The sequence below is a fragment of the Coenobita brevimanus genome, chromosome 102 (genome assembly GCF_032717465.1).
Source record: "Coenobita brevimanus isolate Jiangsu-jjx chromosome 102, ASM3271746v2, whole genome shotgun sequence".
NCBI classification, from domain to species: Eukaryota; Metazoa; Arthropoda; class Malacostraca; order Decapoda; family Coenobitidae; genus Coenobita; species Coenobita brevimanus.
In genome coordinates, this window is record NC_137055.1 from 36,807,655 (window position 1) to 36,831,190 (window position 23,536).

The 23,536-nt window shown below is 42.1% G+C and overlaps 1 protein-coding gene across 1 annotated transcript; it reads right to left on the minus strand.

Annotated features, from left to right (window-relative positions):
- Nucleotides 1-13,320: 13,320 nt before the first annotated feature.
- LOC145415463 (blastula protease 10-like) lies at nt 13,321-22,979 on the minus strand. Its single transcript, XM_080284738.1, has 12 exons — nt 22,914-22,979; nt 22,595-22,781; nt 21,883-22,070; nt 21,464-21,547; nt 21,231-21,341; nt 20,010-20,136; nt 19,202-19,336; nt 18,668-18,748; nt 16,815-16,968; nt 16,038-16,169; nt 14,666-14,897; nt 13,321-13,620 (listed from the first exon to the last, which is right to left on the minus strand). The coding sequence occupies exons 1-12, from the start codon at nt 22,977-22,979 to the stop codon at nt 13,321-13,323; spliced, it is 1,797 nt and encodes a 598-aa protein (XP_080140864.1).
- Nucleotides 22,980-23,536: the final 557 nt, after the last annotated feature.

Sequence of the window (23,536 nt, forward strand, 5' to 3'; positions counted from 1 at the left end):
CCCTCACTCCATCGCTTCCCTACCTTCCTCCCATCCTCATTCTCCCTTTTCCAACCCTTCCCCACCTCCTCCCCACTCCCACTCCATTACCCCCCTACCTTCCACCCAGTCTTACTCTCCCACCCTCATTCCATCACTCCCCTTCCTTCCTTCCTCACTCCTCCACTCCTTGTTCCATCACCCCTCTATCCCCTCCCTCCCCAATATCCTCCCCACTCCATTACCCCCTTAAATTCCACCCAATCTTACTCATCCACCTACTTTCACCTACTTTAAAACTCCCTACCTTCCTCCCACCCTCATTCTCCCTTTTCCAATCTTCCCCCACCTCCTCCCCACTCCCATTCCATTACTCCCCTAACTTCCGCCCAATCTTACTCATCCACCCTCGCTCCATCATTCACCTTCCTTCCTTCCTCTCACCTACACTTTCTCACCCCTCACATTCACCCTCCCTTAGCCCACTCCTGTCCCTCCCCTCCCCAACCCTCCCCCCACCACCTCCCCACGCATTCGCAGGCGGGACACCACGGGTAATAATAGAATAAACACCGGCACTCGATTTCAGCATCACAAACCGGTTTTTGATGGTCGATGCAATGGTGATGACCGAACAGTTCTTGGCGAAAATGGCCCTTTTTAAATCGAACCTTCCCACAACAACCCAATTTAATAACCGCAGGAAAGTGGGCCGCTCTTTGAAGTGGAAAAACGCGAAAATAAATAAATGAATAAATAAATGCGTATAGACTCAATAAAATTACAATCATTCCACACTGAAAGCCTAATCAAATGTAGCTAGACTAACTAAGAATCAGTAAAATCAAACCTTTAACAAAACCCAATGACGCATACATAAATACATACGTACATATATACATACATGCATAAATCAGCAACTGTACACATGATACAACACACACACACACACACACACACACACACACACACACACACACACACACGCAGTAAGGGTGATACTGAAGGAAGAAGGTGGTAGTAAAATTTGTTTTGGCAGGATACTGGTAATTTGACTGTAATTGTACAAATCGCTGACATTACAAGAGAATAAGAGATACAAAAAAATGCGTGTTACAAAAGACAGATATTACAGTGCCGAAAATTGTATCAAACGTTGAAGCTATGAGGTACAAAAAGTGCATGCGACAAGAGACAGGTGTGCTATTACAGTAATTGTGCAGATCGCTGAGGTTACAAAAAGTGCACACATTAGAATGTTACTGAAGGGTAGTACAGTACTTTAATGCTCTCTTTCTCACGCTCTCTCTCTCTCTCTCACATACACACACACACACCTTCCTACTCTCTCTCTCTCTCTCTCACACACACACACACACACCTTCCTACTCTCTCTCTCTCTCTCTCACACACACACACACACACACACACACACACACACCTTCCTACTCTCTCTCTCTCTCTCTCACACACACACACACCTTCCTACTCTCTCTCTCTCTCTCTCTCTCACACACACACACACACCTTCCTACTCTCTCTCTCTCTCTCTCTCACACACACACACACACACACACACACACACACATCTACATACTCTCTCTCTCTCTCTCTCACACACACACACACACACACACACACACACACACACACACCTTCCAACTCTCTCTCTCTCTCTCTCTCTCTCTCTCTCGCACACACACACACACCTTCCTACTCTCTCACACACACACTCTCTCTCTCTCTCTCTCTCTCTCTCTCTCTCTCTCTCACACACACACACACACACACACACACACACACCTCCCCTCTCTCACATTCAATATCACTCCTACTGGTATAATAACACGGCGGGGGAAGGGATAACTGTAATCTCTGTATCGTTTGTAACTAACCATAACCACCTGTAACATTACATAGCCAACTGCAGTACTAAATCACTTACAAAACCACCTTTCCACATCTTCCTTGTAATATCATTCTTTTTGCCTTAATAATACAAAGGCGTGCGGCTGTAACCTTTGTATCATTTGTAACAGCAATATTTACAGTACCGCATCTTGTTTATCTGTTTTTTAATTACTACCTTTACTGCCAAAATTAACAAAGCAATATTCCGTCTAATAATACAACGGCGCGTGGCTGTACCCTTTGTATCTTTGTAACCTGAGCAACAGAACCAGCTAATGATACTATTTATTTTTATTTGCATTTAATTTCACTTACTACGACTTTTACTACCAAAATCAACACAGCAGCTACCAACGTGAAATTTGGCTGTAAGCTTTGTATCCTTTGTAACCTGGGCATTTTGTACGGTTATCAGACATCGGTATTGCCTCTTCTACTCAATGACACTGTAACTTCCTCAATGACATAGTATCAGTGTAATGTCTGGCTGTAATCCCTGTCTCTCTGTAATCCTGTAATCCTTGTATCTTTCGAAATCTGAACAATACTCTTCCGCCAATACCCCACCAAGACTATGTCCTTCCCACAGCTGAATAAAATCGTCTGGCAGCTGCAAAAATAAATAGGCTACAAGAAAAAAAACGCGTCTGACGTTAGCCGGAATAAAATACAGTAGATACAACTCTCTCTCTCTCTCTCTCTCTCTCTCTCTCTCTCTCTCTCTCTCTCTCTCTCTCAGTGTTCTTGTATGTTTTGTAATATACTCATAAGTGTCTTGTAAATGTCATCTCTCTTGCACTCAATCACTTCTCTCTCCCGATATCATCTTTACCACTATAATGACTGTGTGTGTGTGTGTGTGTGTGTGTGTGTGTGTGTGTGTGTGTGTGTGTGTGTGTGTGTGTGTGTGTGTGTGTGTACATCAACCATCTCAAACCATGACTGCCACAATTACATGATAAACCTTTGTACCTTTTGTAACGCTGTGGGGGAGTTGTTAGTCTCTCGTACCTTCATTATCACAATTCACCTGTATGACTGTAATCTTTGTATCTTCAGAATGTCAGTTTTGTCCCCCCCCCCCGTTCGCCACATAATTAGGGATCTGCCTCAACCAACAATCAGATTTTGCCGACCGTGTGTTAGGGGGAAGACCAAGACAAAAAGTAAACAAATAAAACAAAAAACTCTGCCTTCGTCACCCTTGCCCAGTAGACAGGCATTATTTTCCCTCTTCAGAAACGTTTGAAGTTAAAACGTTTCATGTACTACCCTCCTACCTCCCTCCTCCCCCCCTCCACCATTACACAGTACCGTAACCACCGTAACCCCTAGTAACGTTCGAGTCATTAGTAACGCTTCAAAGGGTCCTATTTCCTTTTCCACAGCGACTTAATCTGCTTAGTACATCTTACCATATGTAGCTACTATATGTTATTGTTATTATTTTCAGACTGTTTGTATCAATGACTCAGGTCTCTTGTACACGAGGTTATTGACGCTTATGGTCAGAATAAAGCGCTAAGGAAAAGGTGTTAGATAATTTCCAAAGCCACAGTGAATACTATCTATCCATCTATTGCCAGACGCCTTAATCCCGGAAGGGGTGACCATAAACAAATCACCTCCATGTCGCCCTGTCCCCCGATATGTCACTGCCCTCCCTCCAGCTCACATCCCCCTCTCTCATATACCTCTCCACTCCATCCCTCCATGAATACAACCCCAATAATCCCTACTCTCACTTCTCACCCTCTCCCTTGACGTCACAATTACCGACATGACTGTACTTCTATCCTTTTGTAACATGCTGTACCATTTCTTCTCTATCGCTTACCTTTCACTTTCTCCTGTAAAACTAACTTTTCACTTACCGGTATAACTAATTTTTGTATTCTTTTTAACATGCTGTAACATTCCTTCTGTAAGACTAACATTTCAGCCCCTGTAACATTCCTTCTGTAAGACTAACATTTCAGCCCCTGTAACATTCCTTCTGTAAGACTAAATTTTCAGCCCCTATAACATATTCTTTTGTAACTCTAACATTTCAACTACCATCCCCACATTCAATTAATCACTCTTTTGTAACACTAACACTGCAGCCGCTGTAAGATTCTTGTAACACTGATTTCAACCACCACCCCTGCAGTCTTCCATTTTATTAACAGTTACTCCCGCTGTTACAAATATACGTTATAACTGTAACCTTTGTAATTTTTTTAACGTAACGGGGTCGCGACTATCCGGACACTTCCTTCTATTGATATCAACTCAAACATTACATGGGAAAAGCGTAGAGTAAATTGTATTTTTTTGTATGGTAATGGTTTTTTAACTGTATCGGCTCTCTCTCTCTCTCTCTCTCTCTCTCCCTTCCCTATTGTTTCTTTACCTGATCTCTCTCTCTTGCCCCAACTCTCTCTCTCTCTCTCTCTCTCTCTTTTCTCCGATAGCTTTTCCACCAAATTCAATCTTTTTTTTTCTCTCCCCCTTTTCCCTATTCTCTCTCTCTCTCTCTCTCTCTCTCTCTCTCTCTCTCTCTCTCTCTCTCGTTTTGTAATAATCCAACCAACACCCCTACCTACACTCCTTCTTTCAGTACCGCCTCTACTGCCACTGCTCACGGTTTGTAATAGCGTGCCTGTAATTTATGTATCTTTTGTAATGTTCTATAGGATTTTATAACTACCGATACTGTATCATTCCCTCACGCGATCTCTAAGTAAATCCTTGACTGCCGTTCTGTAACTTTTCCGTCTAAGGGTGTGGCTGTAACTCTATGTATTTTTTGTATCAGGGTTTTTGTAACTGTAAAATTCGCTACACATTTTCGCTATATATCCTCCACTGCCATATTTCAAGGCCAAGTGGCTGTAATTTGTATTTACGTAGCTGATTTTGTATCCCGAATGCGTATTCTTTGTTGATGATCTTGTAACCCTTCATAAAATAACAAAAATCCTGTACTACCGCCATAATTCTGCGCTTTCTTGCTGGGTGACTGTAATTTTTGTAACTCTTGTGGCCTTATGTTCTCTACGGGATTTTGTAACTCCACTCCCTACATCATCTTTCATGGTTTGCTGAGTGGTCATATTTTGTATTTTGTACCCTTCCATCATAGTCTCACGAGGATTTTGTAACTTCATATGCTATTGCTTACACTTTTCCTGTAATTTATGTATTTTTTGTAGCACTGCTTAATATTAAAGGATTTTGTTTTACTTCTTAACTCCCAACATGTTTATCTCCCCTGTGCTGCTGCGTTACTACACTACTACTATTACTACTACTACTACTACTACTACCACCACCACCACCACCAACTACTACTACTACCACTACAGGATTAAGGTACTACTACTATCACTAACACCACAGGATTACTACTACTACTACTACCACCACCAACTACTACTACCACTACGGGACTGAGGTACTACTACTACTACCACCACAGGATTACTACTACTACTACTACTTTCACCACTACTGCTACTACTACTACTATTACTACCACCACCATCAATAAAAATAATAACATAACCAAGACCACTACTACTAATACCACTGCGAATTTCATGGTGTATGGTAGCGGCTGTAATCTTTGTATCTTTCATATCGATACGTTTGACATTTGAAACCTCTCTCTGCCACACTCGCCCCAACCACCCTCCTATGCGGTAAGGCTTTTCACCGGGACACTGGAAAAGCAAAGTTAGGTTAGGTTAGGTCAGGTCAGGTTAGTCTGGGTTAGATTAGGTTAGGTTAGGTTGGGTTGGGTCAGGTCAGGTTGGGTTAGGTTAGGGTGCTCTCAGTGGCCCTAGGTGAAAAGACCGACCCTTCCTGACCATCTCTCTCTCTCTCTTTTGCATACAAGACGCCGATATTCTTCTAGTGTGGTTTACGTCCTGTATGTCGATGCCACGCAGACAAAACGAACATACACGGGAGAAAAAAAGTGGTTCTCGTTGACCCTGGCGAAATGACCGACCCCCTCCTTTGAATTACGTTTACATATACCTCCTTTGTTTGAGGTCAACACCTGTAATTTTTTGTACTTTTTTGCTGAATTCCTGGGCATAAACAGACTAATACTAATACATTACTATTACTACTACCGGTACTATCACTACACTACTATTACTACTGCTACTTTCACTACACTACTACTACTATTATTACTACTACTATTATTACACTACTACTATTAATACTACTACTACAACTACGCTACTACTACTATTACCACCACCACTACTACCACCGTACCGATATTTCCGTTTCTTCTACTAGGCTTTTCTGCCACCACCACAACTACTACCGGTACAGCTACTACTACAACTACTACTATTCATTCACCTGAACTTGGCACAGATTTTCAGTCTTTTCCAGTGTACTTCATGTAGCTTAGTGGCAGAAAAAGACAATGTTATGGCCCTACATCCTTTCCAGTGAACTTCTTCATGACTAGCACCCTATTCTAGCTGTTTCTGCAACTAGGTATTCAAGATGGTGATGGTAATTTTAGGCCAAGTTAGAGTAAAAGGGATATAAAGCTAACTACTATTACTACACTAAACTTTTACTACTACTACCACCACTATATGTGGTAGGAAATTAGTCAGCAATTATGCAACCATGAACAACATGGAAAAAAGCGTACACAAGCAAAGAGAAACAAACTATGGAAAATCAATACATACAAAAAAAAAAAAAAAAAAAAAAAGAAAGAAAAGGAAAAGAAAGAAAGAAAGAAAAGTAAGAAAGAAAAAAGAGAAATAGAGTAAGATCACATAACAAACAAATGAAAATAAGTGTAAGTGTTACTACATAAGTCAAAATACCACGTAAACTACAAACAAAAAAGCAAATTGTTGTCTCCACATACAAGTGGCACGACACATCATCACTATCATCGACCGCAGCATATGTTAGGACTGCAGTTATTACAATTGTTACTCCATATTATAATTATGTAACGACAAACGATTGCATTATGTTACACTTTGCCAATTATGTAACAGTTGCATTAACAAGATGTAACTTTTATGTAACTTTAACTACAATTATGTACCTACAAACGATATGTAACAATTATGTAACGACAAACGATTGCATTATGTTACACTTTGCCAATTATGTAACAGTTGCATTAACAAGATGTAACTTTTATGTAACTTTAACAACAATTATGTACCTACAAACGATATGTAACAATTATGTAACGACAAAACAGTTGAATTAACAAGATGTAACTTTTATGTAACTATAATTATAAGGCCAACACAATTATGCATTAACACAATATTTGGTAACAATTCATAAAATGTTACAATTATGTAGTACCACAATGTTAGTACAATATTATAAGTCATACAATTATAGCACAATTCTATATTACCAGTATCATCATACAAGTTAGGTGAAATATTAGACATTACTAAAGTGATAACTCAAATATGTAATGTATAACCTAGCAGTATTACCATTGCACAATTATATGCGTACGTCTGTTGTACATGCACGTCTTACAAGTGTTATACAACAACCATTGCATTTATTCAAATATGTATACAACTTGTTTAAATGTAATATTACTGAATAATCACTATTTACTATGAATAATATATGTATACAATATTCATACAATTATGTTACTTTACAATATTATGTATTTCACTTAATTAGCTTATAAGTTCATTATAATGTGTATGTAGTATGTATTAATATATATTATAACTATTAAATGTCGATGGTACGCCATTTTGCGCGGCAGAGCAATGTGGTAGGTCTCCATATTATAATTGCAAATCATACTAGATAGATAGATAAATAGATAGATAGAGAGACAGATAGAAGCAGGAAGTCAAATGATGAGAAGGTGTTGTGTTTGCGAGAAGCGAGCAGCGCTAAACGCTTACACGGAGGAAAGCTGACGACAGCGGCCAGTAAGGAGATGATTCAGTTAGCTGTCAGCAGTCCTCTCGTGAGAAAGTTCTGTTGCCACGAGGAAGATACGTGACACACACACCCTACTACACGAGAATTTAGGAAAGAGAGCTCAGACCTAGATTAGCCACCGAACAGGCTAGACAGAAGGAGACAAGCGACCCTATAGAGAGGTCGAGACGGAGATTAGCTTGAGAACAGAGAGAGAGAGAGATAGCGAGACAGGGAGGTAGCTACCCAGGACTTATACTATTATACCTGTTTAATATTTCCAAGACAAATAAAGATAGTCCCATACTATTCTTTACCTCTCCCGTCACTACATGACATCTGGTGGGGAAACTACTACAAGATATAAAAGCCGCTCGACCACAAGTCTAACATATACTTCTCTACAATTAACTACAAAGTCTTTATGACATTTATACTACTACTGCTGCCACTATTACTACACTACTACGACTACTAATACTACCGGTACTACTACTACTACTACTACTGCTGCTACCATATCACTATTACTACTATACCTGCTACTACTACTGCTACTAGGCTACACAAACGGTCACATCTAAACACGTTCAACTAGTATTCCTAACCATATATAATTACGCTTATTAGTAAGGCAATTTAGCAGATAATAATGACTTTTACCCTAACAACATCCGTTTTAGCATGTCCCTAATTACTACCGAACAGTTTAGTTCAAAAGTTCAAAATCTGCATCAATTTAAAGTATTACAAGTACATAATACAAATCTAAAAAAGCTAGTTTTGTATCTTTCTGTATAATTTCAAAGTATGGCGATTGATTTATGGATGTTGTTAATTTGTTAGTAGATTTGCTACAGTTCAAATTTGATGTTCAATTAACGTATCAAAATCACCAAAATTTACAAAAATCTATAGTTTACGTTTGCACTAATTACGCTTATATGCATCTTTGTAATGTCTGTGCAATTCAGTGACAGATTTGCATTTTTTTTTGTTTACGTTTGAAATGAAAACGGATTTAACTAAACCGAAATTGCAAGAAACGTTTATACATCACTCATCGACAACATTCGGCTTACGTCTGGGTGTAATTATCGCTTCTGGGGTTAATTGCCAACAGGGGGTCATTACGGGGTTAATCATTCGCAACAGCGTGCAAAGTGAAATCGGGAGGCGAGGCGAAATGGTTACTAACAAACGTTTGAAAAATCTCTGTGACAATCCCCCGACGAGATCTGAATTATCCATCGTCACTTACAAGACCTAATTATCAGCACAGGTCATTAAGGGGGTCATTATTATCCTGGGACGCCGGTGGGGAAGGAAAGAATCTTGAGACGCTGTGCAATGGGTAGCGGAGCACAACAAAGAAATCCACAAAGCGACCTCCTAACCTTAAGAAACTACTAAAATCCCCTTCCCCGACGCGCTGGCTCACCTGAATAACACGTCTCTTTAATGCAGCTCGTGTAATTATCCCAAGCGTGGCGTTATATCACTTTGCACAACTGGGTAAAGGACAATCCACAGGCAAGGATAAGACTGGGAGTATCGCCGGGCCGGGACGCAACACCCACACTCACCAGGGGCACACGACACACTGAGGAGGCTGGATCTAGCGTTGCCACAAGCGTCCTCAGGAATATCGCTAAACTGGCCCTCGGAAACCGCTAGAATTTCGCCATGTAAAAACATCTAAGGAATATCGCTAGAGTAAGTATTCAGTCTCTAGTGAAACGTTGAAACGGAGTAAAAACTCTAGGTTACCACTAGATTTCTCAGCTGTCAAAAAACTGCTAGAATGACGCTTAACAGACAATGCCAGATATTCGGTAGAAAGTGCTAAAATTTCTAGAACATCGTTAAACCTGAGCAGAATCACCAGAATACAGCCAAATTCCTTGTATTTAAATGTCAAAAATTGCTGCTAAATTTATGAGAATGTATCCAGAGTTAGCGAAAAGCGCGGCAACTTAGCAACCCTGGCTGTATCAAAATAGTCCCCCCGTGAGTCTGCGCGCTCTGGTGGCCGACCCGGGAAACTCGAGTTATGGTGAGCGTTGGTGGTGTTATCACGCGCTGTTCCCTCCCGCCGCTGCTATTCACGGGATTGACAGCATAATACTTGACTGACGTGCCAACACCATCCTGGAAATCTTATCGGGAGGGGTAGGCACCAGGCAGTGTGGCCGCGTCGTCTGCCGGATGATGGTGTGTCGATGAGTAATTCCCACCATTATCAGCATCGTGGCGTGTGTACTTATGAACTCCTATTTCCCGGGAAAGTTACTAGACGCACACTCGCTAATTTATGCTGTTATAAAAATCGAAGTTTTCACTCCCATATATACTCTCTCTCTCTCTCTCTCTCTCTCTCTCTCTCTCGTATGGCCGCTTTTCAAGGACACAAAAATAAACTTATAACACGACTACGCTGAGTGAGTAATCGTACAGGAAATAATAATAATAAAAGAAAATAACTGACTAAGCAAAAGAAAGAAGAGATAAGGAAGAGTATAATGATGACTTAGTTTTGATAAGAGAAAATGCGAACACACTATAAGCGCTGTAATCTTGCAAGTTAACACCCTATAATTTAACAATCACATTTTAAACACGATCAAATCCCATTATATAATCAGCCAGGAGTCTCGGAAAAAATTTATTAAGACCACGAATAATACTAACGGCCTGACACTGCATCCTGTAAGTCCATTTTTTTTCCTGTTATTCTAGTTGGTTTTTAAAGTTTTTGTAACGCTGTGGTATATTTTGCTTGTTACGCTTTAAGTACTTCATAACTTAGACCACTACTATTACTGCCCATCACTACTACTACCACTATCATAGCTTGTACTACTATTACTACTAATACTACCACCACAATTTTATTCAGAGGTGAGATGTTCGCCCGTTTTCTGTTTGTTTTGAAAGGAGAGACGGGCCTAAAATACGACACGAAAATTATATACCAACTTTAATGGCAAACTCGTGAATATATGACGCCGTGTGGGTAAACTCTGGCTATATTTGTGGGTTTGGGTTGGGGGAGTGGGTGTTTAGGCTGCAAAATGTGTGTGTGTGTGTGTGTGTGTGTGTGTGTGTGTGTGTGTGTGAGAGAGAGAGAGAGAGAGAGAGAGAGAGAGAGAATCTGTGGTCTGCGGGAAGGTGTGGGATGATTTACGGTAGAAACCCTATACGCAGATACTATCTATTGGGTCTAATCTACGATATTAGAGAGAGAGAGAGAGAGAGAGAGACTATCTTGTGAAGAAAGGCGAATAATTGTAACACACACACACACACACACACACACACACACACACACACACACACACAATCCTACGTCTCATTACAATATTTCAATAATAAAGAAACCAATAAAGCACGCTAATACACACCAAAATAAATAAGTTAACAAATATATAAATAAACAGATATAAAGATAAATAAAAAATAAATAAAAATAGACAAATAATAGGTAAATAAATAATAAAGTAAAATAGATAAATAAATAAATACACAAATTTTAAGTCCTTTATTTACAGCAACAGCCAGTAAAAATATATATAACAAGAACTAAAAATAAATCTATATATCACTATTAACATCCATAACAATTTTTATATTATTACAATTTATTTTAAAAATCAAAATACTAACACATATAACAGTACTACGATCTTTGGAAATTAAATATAGAATCATTAAAATTCGTTAGTTATTATTATTATTATTATTATTGGTGGTGGTGGTGATAGGTTGTGGCGAACATCATCCACTCACATGATGTTGTGCTACCTACTTCTTCCTTCACCTTTATCATCCTTTTTCTGTGTCTGCCCTCCTCTCTTCCTATTTCTCCCATCTTTCCTGTCACTTCTTATTACACTTCAGTCCTTTTCAGGTGGCTTTACATTAAGTGACAAGCCAAATGGTTTCCTGTAAGCCAGGAAACCTTTTACAACGCTGGGTGGTAACCATATAACCAACCCACATGTGTTTCCTACGTGTCAACAAGTGGGTTGGTGGAGGGTTAGTGCCACTCTCCGTAAAACCACTAATTCAAAGACAAACAGCTACCCCTTGAGGGATTATGGCGTTTGGCTATAGATAGACAGATTATTATTATTATTATTATTGTTTTTGTTGTTGTTGTGGCCCCTGGATCAACTGGAACATAAACAAAGTGTAATACAGGCTGAAGTTAACCCTTTGGCCATCCGCCATCCTCCTTTCGGGCGATAAGGAGGCAGGTGAGGGATGTTTCTATAGCCAGGGAGTGGGAGTCGTCTGCATACGCTCACAGGCTCATCTCATCCGGCTGGAACACCCTAACCCACTAAACCACCAGGCGTCAGTGCGCTATATGGTTACCACCCAGCGAAGCAAATGGCCGAAGTCTCCTCAAAACAATACTGGTGTTTATTATTTATTTGTTTATTCATTACGCTAAATTTAATCTAGAAAAACGCGCCTCTGTGGGATTCAAGCCGTTCCCATTTAACCCCTTCATGTCGAGGATATTTGAGAGAGAGAGAGAGAGAGAGAGAGAGAGAGAGAGAGAGAGAGAGAGACGAAGGGGGGTTAACACTCTCATCCTTCCAGCTGTGAGTTAAGATTTTAATTAAGAGAGAGAGAGAGAGAGAGAGAGAGAGGTTTTCGTGTGTAGGGTCCCTGGGCTTGGCTTTCATAGTCCATTAGATGTAAGGGAAGATGACCAGGTTACTTTCCCTGATGGCATTATATGATCGAAAAATCCCTCCAGACGATTTCCCTAACTTAGGCATAATCTCTGGCCGTGAGGGGGTTGACGAAGGCTTTATGTAACCCCTCCACATCGACAAATCTCCTGTGTTGCATAAAATCGTCTACAGATATAATAATAATAATAATAATAATAATAATAATAATAATCTAAAACTTCACTACACAGGAGCGGCCATTTCACTTGTCTTCGTACCTTCTCATATACTTAAGGACAAGCTTTAGTACCGGTACAGTATGCGACACAGATAATTGCTTGTTGATTTTAGACTACAAAACGTATATAATGTAGAAAGTTTGGTGTATTTCAGAAAGTTTAGTATATTTACGGAAGCTGCCTGGACATTCGCCGCATGTTTACCTCCCATCTCGTCAACTTAACCTAATCTAACCTAGCCTAACCTAATCCAACCTAACCTAACCTATTTTGACCTACCTGAGACCCCCTATGAATTAAACACCTAGGACTGCCACTACACCTAACGTTAGAAACTACCGATTTCTTTCTGACCAAATCTTCTAACCCAACCTGTCCTAATCAACTCGTGGAAGACCCATTTGAGGAGGAAATTCTGAAGGCCTGCGCCCGTGTGGTAAATTAAAATAATAATAATAATAATAATAATAATAATAATAATAAAGATTCAACAATTCAGTAACATAACAGGGTAAAGATCAACAACACATTCAGATTTAGCAACAATGAGAAAATCGCTATACAAGGCTATAGTATAAAAACAGCGCCTTCGTCCGGTACCTCCCGCCCCAAAACATGACGGCTACTTTATTTCCCAGCGATGTGAGGGTGTAGTCTCTGTCTCTGTAGCCGCATAGCTTCACCGTGGAGGGATGCTGAGGGTAGGTAGCATTGCCCGAGAGCGAGACTAGCACATAGCCCCGATAGCACATCTTCTGGTAGTAGCGCTGCCGGAATTTTGAACTATAGGGCTTGTAGGATGATGTTGCCAGACGTAGGACTAAGAAGCGGAGTTTGATTTTCCTGCCTGGTGGAGCCTGGAGGGGTTGTGAAAGATATATTACAGAAGAGAGAGAGAGAGAGAGAGAGAGAGAGAGAGAGAATCAGTTTTCGAGGAGGTCAGATGTGGACTCCATTAACCCATTCACCACAGTGCTGGAGAGGGACGCCTTCACGTGTTGGCTCCGATATAACTTGGCGACTTCCCTGCCTAGTTACACGAACGTCCATCAACTCTCTCCTCATCCCTCTTAAGGAGGATGGTATGCTCAAGGAGACGGGCAACTCCAGCCTCACCCCCGCAGCCAGACTTTTCGAAGGGGAGTGGGGGTCTGCTGAATCTGGACTTACATAGTAGGCGGCTGGTCAAATGTCTGCTGCATACCTGCTACGGGAGATCTGGGTGTATGCATAAGCGACGTTGAGAAGCAGCATAAAACATCTAAACAACGGAGAGTGATTCTTTTTGCACTGATATCAATAACCCAACAGTGCAAAAAAGAATCTCTAGGCAGGTAGGGGGGGGGGGATCGTCCCATTCTCTCGAACCTTCCCCCCCCCCTCCTCCGGCTATGGGCCTACTATAGTCCACTGGGTTCACGTTCAGATGAGCCTGGGGTTGCAACTAATACTATACTCTTTTTACTCTGACTTGGCCTAAAATTGCCATCCTTCCGTCTTGAATGTTGAGCTATAACAATAAATTAATTGGAGAATATGGTGCTATAGTCACGAAGAAGTTCCATGGAAGGGATGTAGAACCACAGTATTGTCTCTTTCTGCCTTTGAACCACGGGAAATAAGCTGCAAAACGATGAAAATTCGGGCCACGTTAAAGTGAATGAAGTATAGTACACATTCACCGCTGGCAGCAGGAAGAAAAATAAAAACAAATATGGCGTTACCGAAAAATGAGGTAGTAATCAGCAAAGAAAAAAAAAAAATCGCTGCATCGCTTTCCTTTACGTATCGAAGGATGAAGTTTTGCAGTACTGTACACTACTACTACTACTACTATTACTACTACTACTACAGCCTCTACTACTACCACAACTACAACCACTGCCACTACTACCACCCTACCTTAATCCACCACTCGCACTGTGCATTCCTGGGGTGTCTCCTGGGGAAGGCCGGGGAGGTGATGAATCCCCCCGGGGCGCCCTTGGACACGCTGAGGACCCTGTGGCAGCTGGAGACCCTGAAGATGAAGTTGAGGGCCCACCTGCCGCCCCCGCCCCCGCCCTGGCCCACGAAGGAGGCCCAGTGGAAGGTGCCGGGGAGGAGGGCCCATCCGTGTGACACCCCGCACAGTCTGTAAGATAGAGGGTTATAATAGTATATTAGGGGTTATATTAGGGTATATTGGGGTTATATTGGGGGTTATATTGAGGTATATTAGGGGTTAGATTTGGGTATATTAGGAGTTATATTATGGGATATATTATGGGTTATATTAGGACTTTTTAGATAGGCTTCCTCCCTCTCTCTTCTCTCTCTCTCTCTCTCTCTCTCTCACCTGGTCTGGGCCCCGTAAGCACTTGTAATGGCGATATGGGAGGAACAGTCCCGGGATAACTGGAGAGAGAACTTCACATACACCCTAGTTGGCTCACTCTGTTGGATGGTAGATTAGATTAGGTTAGGTTAAGTTGGGTTGGGTTGGGTTAGGTTGGGTTGGGTTGGGTTGGGTTGGGTTGGACTGGATTGGTTTAGGTTTGGTAAGCTAGTTTAAGTTAAGCTAATTTGGATAAGACAGATTAGGCTAGATTTGATTAGGTTAGATGAAGTTGCAGTGGACTGGGTTGGGATGGGTTGTGTTGGGTTGGATTGGGCTTGATTGGGATTACATGGATTAGACCACGACTTTACCTAACACTGGACTCCTCTCTCTCTCTCTCTCTCTCTCTCTCTCTCTCTCTCTCTCTCTCCCTCTCTCTGATGCGGTTTGGTGGCAGGGTCGAGAGGAAGTTGGGTGACAGAGATTTGTATGAGAATGACGTAGAGTATTGGCAGTCTCTCTCTCCCTCTCTCTCTCTCTCTCTCTCTCTCTCTCACACACACACACACACACACACACACACACACACACACACACCTTAATCTAATATTTTGCATTACCTACATTTTTCCTTCCTCCCTCCTCTCTCTCTCTCTCTCTCTCTCTCTCTCTCTCTCTCACCCTGTTGACGGGCAGGTGGCAGAGGGCGGGGTGGTGGTAGGGCTGGGGGAAGTTGGGTGACCTCCAGGCGACCTTGTCTTTCCCCTCCTCCACCTCACATGACCTGACACGACACACACACATACAAGAGTTAAATGGAGATAAGATTAGGTTACGTTAGAATACATGGCTTACTTCTCTCTCTCTCTCTCTCTCTCTCTCTGTTCCTCTCTCTCTCTCTCTCTCTCTCTCTCTCTGTTCCTTTCTCTCTCTCTCTCTCTCTCTCTCTCTCACCTGCAGATGCTCCTGAAGGTGACGCTGAAGGAGAAGCCGCGTCTCCAGTCCAATTTAGAGGTGAAGAAGAGTATGACGTCACGACCCTTGCCCTCGATTACTGTGCCCGCCGCGAGGTCTGTGCCACAGTATCTGAAGGGATGGTAAGCAGTGAGAGATAGCAGTGTGTGTGTGTGTGTGTGTGTGTGTGTGTGTGTGTGTGTGTGTGTGTGTGTTTATAAGTCAGTATTCAAGATGGAAATAGCAATCTTAGGTCAAGTTAAACACACACACACACACACACACACAGACACACACACACACACACACACACACACACACACACACACACACACACACACACACACACACACACAATTTACGGGAGCAGAATAAAAAAAACAATACACATAAAATCGTCAATAAGTAGGAAAGCTAGAGTGAAAATAAAATCATCCCAGGTTTGCAAGAACATAAAGAAAATTAAAGAAAATAAAGAAAAATAAAGAAAATAAAAGAAAATAAAAACAAAAAATAAAGAAAAAGAAAAGAAAATAGAGAAAATAAAGAAAAATAAAGAAAATAAAGGAAAATAAAGAATAATAAAGAAAAATAAAAGAAAGAAAATAAAGAAAAAGGAAAATAAAGAAAATAAATAGAAAATGAAAATAAAGAGAAAATAAAAATATAAATAAAGAAAAATAAAGAAAACAGAGAAAATAAAAGAAAATAAAGAAAAATAAAGATAATAAAGAAATATAAAGAAAATAAAGAAAATAAAAGAGAATGAAGACTCACTCCTGTCCCGAATAAAGCGAGTCTGTTCGAACCTCCAGTCTATCCCACACGCACTGTCCATTTGCCGCTCTGCCGAACAGCTCAAAGTCCTTCACCTTAACGACGGGCACGCCACAGTGGTCCCCCGCCCTCACCCACCACACGCACCCAGCACCTGTAGAGAGAGGGGGGGGGAGGGAATTATCATCATCATCGTCATCACTTTCTTCATTATCATCATTAACACTTTTCAATAACATCATTATTACTATCATCATCATCATCGTCTTTATCATCACCACGAAACCTCTTCACTATCATCATCGTTATTATTACCATCATCATCATCATCATTATCATCATCTTTATCACCATCATTTAACGTCTTCATTATCATCATCTTTATTATTACCATCATCATCATCATCTTTATCATCACCACTACCACCCCCTTCATTATTATCATCATCATCATCACCATCATCATCATCTTGATCATCATCACTACCACCCTCTTCATTATTATCATCATCATCACCATCTTCATCATCAACATCATCATCATCACCACAACCACCCTCTTCATTATTATCATCATCACCATCATCACCTTTATCATCATCATTACCACAGCTATGGGGAATCATCATCATCATCGTCATCGTTCTCCTTCTCTTCATCCCCCCTTATGACTTTGAGGATCCCCTAACACTTCTACCTTAGCGATTAAGTCTCCCATTACACCAACAAATCCACAGAGCTTGCAAGGGGGGGGGGGGACAGTGCCAAAAACAAACAAAAAAATATACAAACTATCCCTTTCACAAACCAACGGAGCGGGGCAGTGAAATGGCGGGGGACAGGGCGACATGGAGGCGATTTGTTTGTGGCCACCCCTTACGAGATTAAAGCATCTGGCAATAAATAGATAGACAAACCAACCCACACGAAGGACTAGTAACCAAGGAGACGCGTGTGGTTAATTAAAGAGGCGCTAGGTATTCTCAAGGGGGTCATTAGAGGTCGGGTCAGGCTCATTATGGGAGAGAATGAGGTCAGGGAGTAATTTGTCCAGGCTCTTGCTTTATTATTATTATTATTATTATTATTAGTAGTAGTAGTAGTAGTAGTAGTAGTAGTAGCAGCAGCAGTACCAGTAGTAGTAGTAGTAGTAGTGTCATCACCATTTTCATTATTATTATTATTATTATTATTATTATTACTACTACTACTACTACTACTACTACCACTACTACTACTACCACTACTACTACTACTACTACTACTTACTACTACTACTACAACCACCACCACCACCACCATCACCACCACCATCACCACCACCACTACTACTACTACTACTTACTACTACTACCACCACTACCACCACCACCACCACTACTACTACTACTACCACTACTTCGAACTACGCTACTTTTATTATTACGAATAAATATAATTTTCATTTATCACAAACATCTCTCTCTCTCTCTCTCTCTCTCTCTCTCTCTCTCTCTCTCGCCTTAACTACTCTAAATCCCCCTCCAATTACAATAAATCAAATTCCGAGGTTAAATCGCTCGTCGTCGATAATTAGGGGAGATTAGGTCGCTTTGATCTTGCCGTGACTGTGTGGTTGAGAGAGAGAGAGAGAGAGAGAGAGAGAGAGAGAATGAAATGGTGTAATACGGTAGATTTAGTGCACTGGTCTCTCTCTCTCTCTCTCTCTCTCACACTGTCTGTCTGTCACTGTCTCTGTCTGTCTGTCTCTCTCTCTCTCTATCTCTCTCTCTCTCCACCCCAGTCATCCCTCCACCAATAATCCCACCCCACCCCCAAAGGACCTCCCGATCCGTATGCTCTATGTAACTCACCTCTTGGGTAGTTGGAGGGGTAGTTAGGGGAGGTGATTACAGCGCCCTCCCTCGTTACGTTCCCTCCACACAATGCCTCCGCTGCCCCAGGGTGGTTTAGTGGAATCAGACGCATACCGAGAAAAAAAGAAAGATGTTGATAGATTGATAGATAGATAGATGGATAGACAGACAGACAGATAGACAGAGACAGATAGATAGATAGATAGATAAAAAACAGATACACAGACAAAAGGATAGATGTGTGACTGGAAAACTGAGACATTATGGACTAATAGAGAGATAGATAGACACACAGATAGATATATTTAGACAACACACACACGCACACACACACTCACACACACACACACACACACACACACACACACACACACACACACACACACACACACACACACACACACACACACACACACACACACATCTCTCTCTCTCTCTCTCTCACACACACACACACACACACACACACACACACACACACACACAAATTCTCTCTCTCTCTCTCTCTCTCCCTCCTCCTCATCAACTCACGGTAATAATTGCCCAATACGTGTGCACAGGTGGGGCCGGAAGTGCCAGGTGGACACAAGCAGGTACAGGTGGGGCCCAGGTAACCCCCATTAGTACAGGTGGGCACTTTCCCCCTGCATCGCCGAGTCCATAGATCTGATTACGGTAGAGAGGGAGGTTTATCATCATCATCATCATACTTCTCATTTCCAATTACCTTAATCATCATCATACTCATCAGCATACAGTATACCCCCGCTAACACCAATACACCAGTCCTGTAAGAGACAGCCCTAGCATGTATTCAATATGGACGGTGGGTGTTAGCGCTGAAGTGGTGACATGTAGAGAGGTGTATGGTATGTAGGAGGACTACTGGGCCTTGAGAGCAGTCTGTGAAGCCTATGCCCAGAATCTGACTCATAAAAAAAATGTATATATTATCATCATCTTTTTCCATCTCCACCTCTTCATCATCATCATCACTAAAGCTAACTCCTCTAATCCTGCCTGCAAACACTGACCCACAAATGATGATGATGATGATGATGATGATGATGATGATGACTGATGGTAGCAGTGATGGTGGTGGTGGTAATAACGATGATGATGATGGTGATGATTAAGTTGACGATAACAAAGATGATGATGATAATGATGATGATGATAATGATGGTAGTCGTGGTGGTGGTGGTGGTGGTGGTGTTGGTGGTAATGCTCATGATGATGGTGATGATTAAGATGATAAGGATGACGACGATATCAAAGATGATGATGATGATGATGATGACGATGACGATGGTGATGATGATGATGTGCCTGTACTCACCGTGGCAGTTGTACATCTTATTAACAATGTGCACATCCCTGAAGGACAGTGATGTACGCTGTCCTATGTAGATCTGTTTGCCGATGTCCACAGTGGATATGGTAGCCTGCCCGTTTTTCGAGAACGCCTGTGGGAAGAAGGGTCGTTTATCTGTCTATCCATTTATCTATCTATCTATCTATCTGTCCATCTATCTATCTATCTAACACCAAAGGCATTCTCGAGCCTCTATTGTTTTTTTTGTTTTTTTCAGCCAGCGAGCATAAGTAATTTGCCCACATTAAGCCATCATTATCTGCCTAATTACATTCTGACCTCTGACCCCCACACCTCTTAATAACCCCTCACCTCTCCCTTTATTGTTACCCTTTTATTACCCTCTTTCCCTTTCTATCCATTTTTCCATTCCTTTCTCACCTTCCTCGCTTTCCTGCCCCCTCTTCCCTTCCTCTTTTCCCCCTCTCCCCCTTTTCATTTCCCTCATTCCTCCCTTTCTGTCTTCCTCTCCCTTTCTTCCTTACCCCTTCCTTCCTCCATTTCTCCTCGTCTCCCCTTTCTCCCCACGCCTCATATTCTCCCTCACTCTTCCCTCTTTCCCTTCCATCATTCCTATCTCCCTTTCCCTTCCCTCTCCTCTCCTCTGCTTCTGACTTACCCTACTCTCCCTCGTTTCCCTTACCTCCTCCCTCACTCCTTCCCCTCAGCTACCCTCTCCCCTCCCCCTTTCTACCTCTCTACCCCCTCCCCCTTCCCCTCCCTTTTTCTCTTCGTTTTATCCTCCCCCTCCCCCTCTCTCTCCCCTCCCCCTTTTCTCTCCCCCTCCCCCCTCCTCTGGCAAAATAAATAAGCTTTGAAAATGTGAGTAGCCGCGGGTCATTTTGAAATATTCTATTACACACACACACACACACACACACACACACACACACACACACACACACACACACACACAACATAAAGCTGTTGTGTAAATTTTAAAATCCATCTAAATACAAAGCTGAAGAACTGAACAAACCGAAAAGGAGGAGGAGGAGGAGGAGGAGGAGGAAGAGGGGGAGGAGGAGGAGGAGGAGGAAGAGGAGGAGGAAGAGGAGGAGGAAGAGGAGGAGAAGGAGGAGAAGAAAAAGAAGGCGAACAACAACAATATCATCAACAACAACAAGAGGATGACCAGACCTGGTAATAATAATAATAATAATAATAATAATAATAATAACTTACGGTTGACCTATAATGCATGATGGAGGTGTAATCATAGGGGACTCCATACTGAAGAGTGGAAGCCTTTTCAAAGTTGTTCTGCATACCGGACCTCACATTACTTAAGTTTACCTGTTAGTGGAAATACCAGGTGTTGGATTAGTACTGGTATTATTGGTACTGGTATCAGGGATGGTGTTAGACTGGAAATACCTATATATATAAAACACCAACATGCAACAACGGTACAGTACCATAACGTAGAGGTCCCTGTCTGCTCTGCTCTGCTCGTGGTACAGTCCCAACACGTGGCCGAGCTCGTGCAGGATGGTACCGTGCTGGGGAGGGTACAGAACACGTGAATACAAGAGATACAAGATACAAGAGATACCAAAAATAAGAGAGATACAAGGGAAAAACAGGTTGGTAAATACAATAAGCAAGGAGGTGATACGGGAATATTAAACAGGGACTTAAAAGAAACTCATATTGGGTTGGAGAGACCACGTAAGGATAGAAGATAAGGGAAAAAATAAAGCAAAATGCATGAATGTCAAGCTATAAAATACTCTCTCTCTTCTTTACTTTCATTATTAACATTCCATTCCATCCACTTTCTTTCGTTTTCTTTCTTACCTCCCCCACTCTCTCTCTCTCTCTCTCTCTCTCTCACCTGGTAGCAATACTGTCCAATACTAAGCGTCTGTGGAGCCATGCCCGTCCTTCCCACGTAACTATAACACCCAGGCCCCTCCTCCACCCTCACGTGGGGGGCATTCGCCCTTACAGGTGCGGAGAACTTAACGCAGGTCCGATCTTCCCACTCCTTCATCGCCTGCAGGATCTTGGAAGGCTGGGACACTGGGGATGGATAGATAGATAGATAGATAGGTAGACAGTGGGAAAAATATATTGATAAGTAGAGTTAGGTAGATATAAATATACACAGATAGGCAGAGAGAGAGAGAGACAGAGAGACAGACAGACAGACAGAGAGTGAGAGAGAGAGACGACTACAAATAATTCCCCAAATCAACTCCATCCACCACAACCTACCACATCCACACACTGCTCTCTCTCTCTCTCTCTCTCTCTCTCTCCACCACAGCCTACCACACCCACACGCTGCCCTCTCCCCCTTACACACGGATCACAAGCATCTATAAAGGACTGGAACACAAGGGAGTGAAGGATTAGGGGATTAGATGCTGTATGTGTGGCGTGGGGAGTGAACGCCACTGATTGGGGTGCAGATGAAGTTGTGTGCGTCTGTGTGTGTGTGTGTGTGTGTGTGTGTGTGTGTACGTTTAAGTATTAATGTATGTATATGGGGTGCATGTATGGGTGATTGAGTGTGTGTGTGTGTGTGTGTGTGTATGTCTCACCCGTAGCATCCATAACGTAGTAGACAGTGGGCCATCCAGAAGTGGCGCTGGGGGGCCATAGACGCTTACGGTACTGTACTCCCTTCCTCAGTCCACCCCTCCTGCCGCCCCCCTCCACCAGGATGTCCCCCTGCACCAGCTCCCCCTCCACCGGCGTCTCCTCAGGGTTCAGAAGCTCCAGGGGAAGCTACGATGAAGAAGGATTTGGATTAATAGTCGGAGAGGAAGGTGGACACAAGAAGGAGAGAGAGGAAGATGATTGTGTGTGTGTGTGTGTGTGTGTGTGTGTGTGTGTGTGTGTGTGTGTGTGTGTACGTACCGTCTGTGCCAGCTCGTCCATGTGCGGGTTTGCTCCCTCCTGTACATGGGCGGGGCAGAGATGCATGTGCGTTGCCTCCTCATCCAGGGACTCGCTCTGGTGGGGGGAGTGATTTTATTTATTTATTTATTTTTTACTCACAGCATCTCACTTTATCATCTCTCATCATCTCACTCCATCTCATCTTCTCATCTCATCTCTCCTCATTCTCCTAAACTCGTCTCATAATCTTTCATTATCCCACTGCAACTCTCTTCATCTCATCTTTCATCACTTCATTTCTCCTCACCTCATTCCCCGTCATATTCTCACTTCTCATCTCACTTTTACTGTATCTTGCCTCATTTCCTCGCCTCTCATCTAACCTCACCTCTCCTCACCTCACTCCACCTCTTCTCACATTCACTTCTCTCCTCATTTCAAACTCATTTTAAAAGGGGAAACATTACGTAAGCTTATATCACACTGTCATTTCACCTCACCTCACTTTCTTTCCCCTCCCACACCAATAAACCAAAATAATAACAGTAATAATAATAATAATAATAATAATAATAATAATAATAATCCGGTACTCTATGTGGCGTGGGCGGATTCAAAACACCTCTTCCTTAGCGATTTAT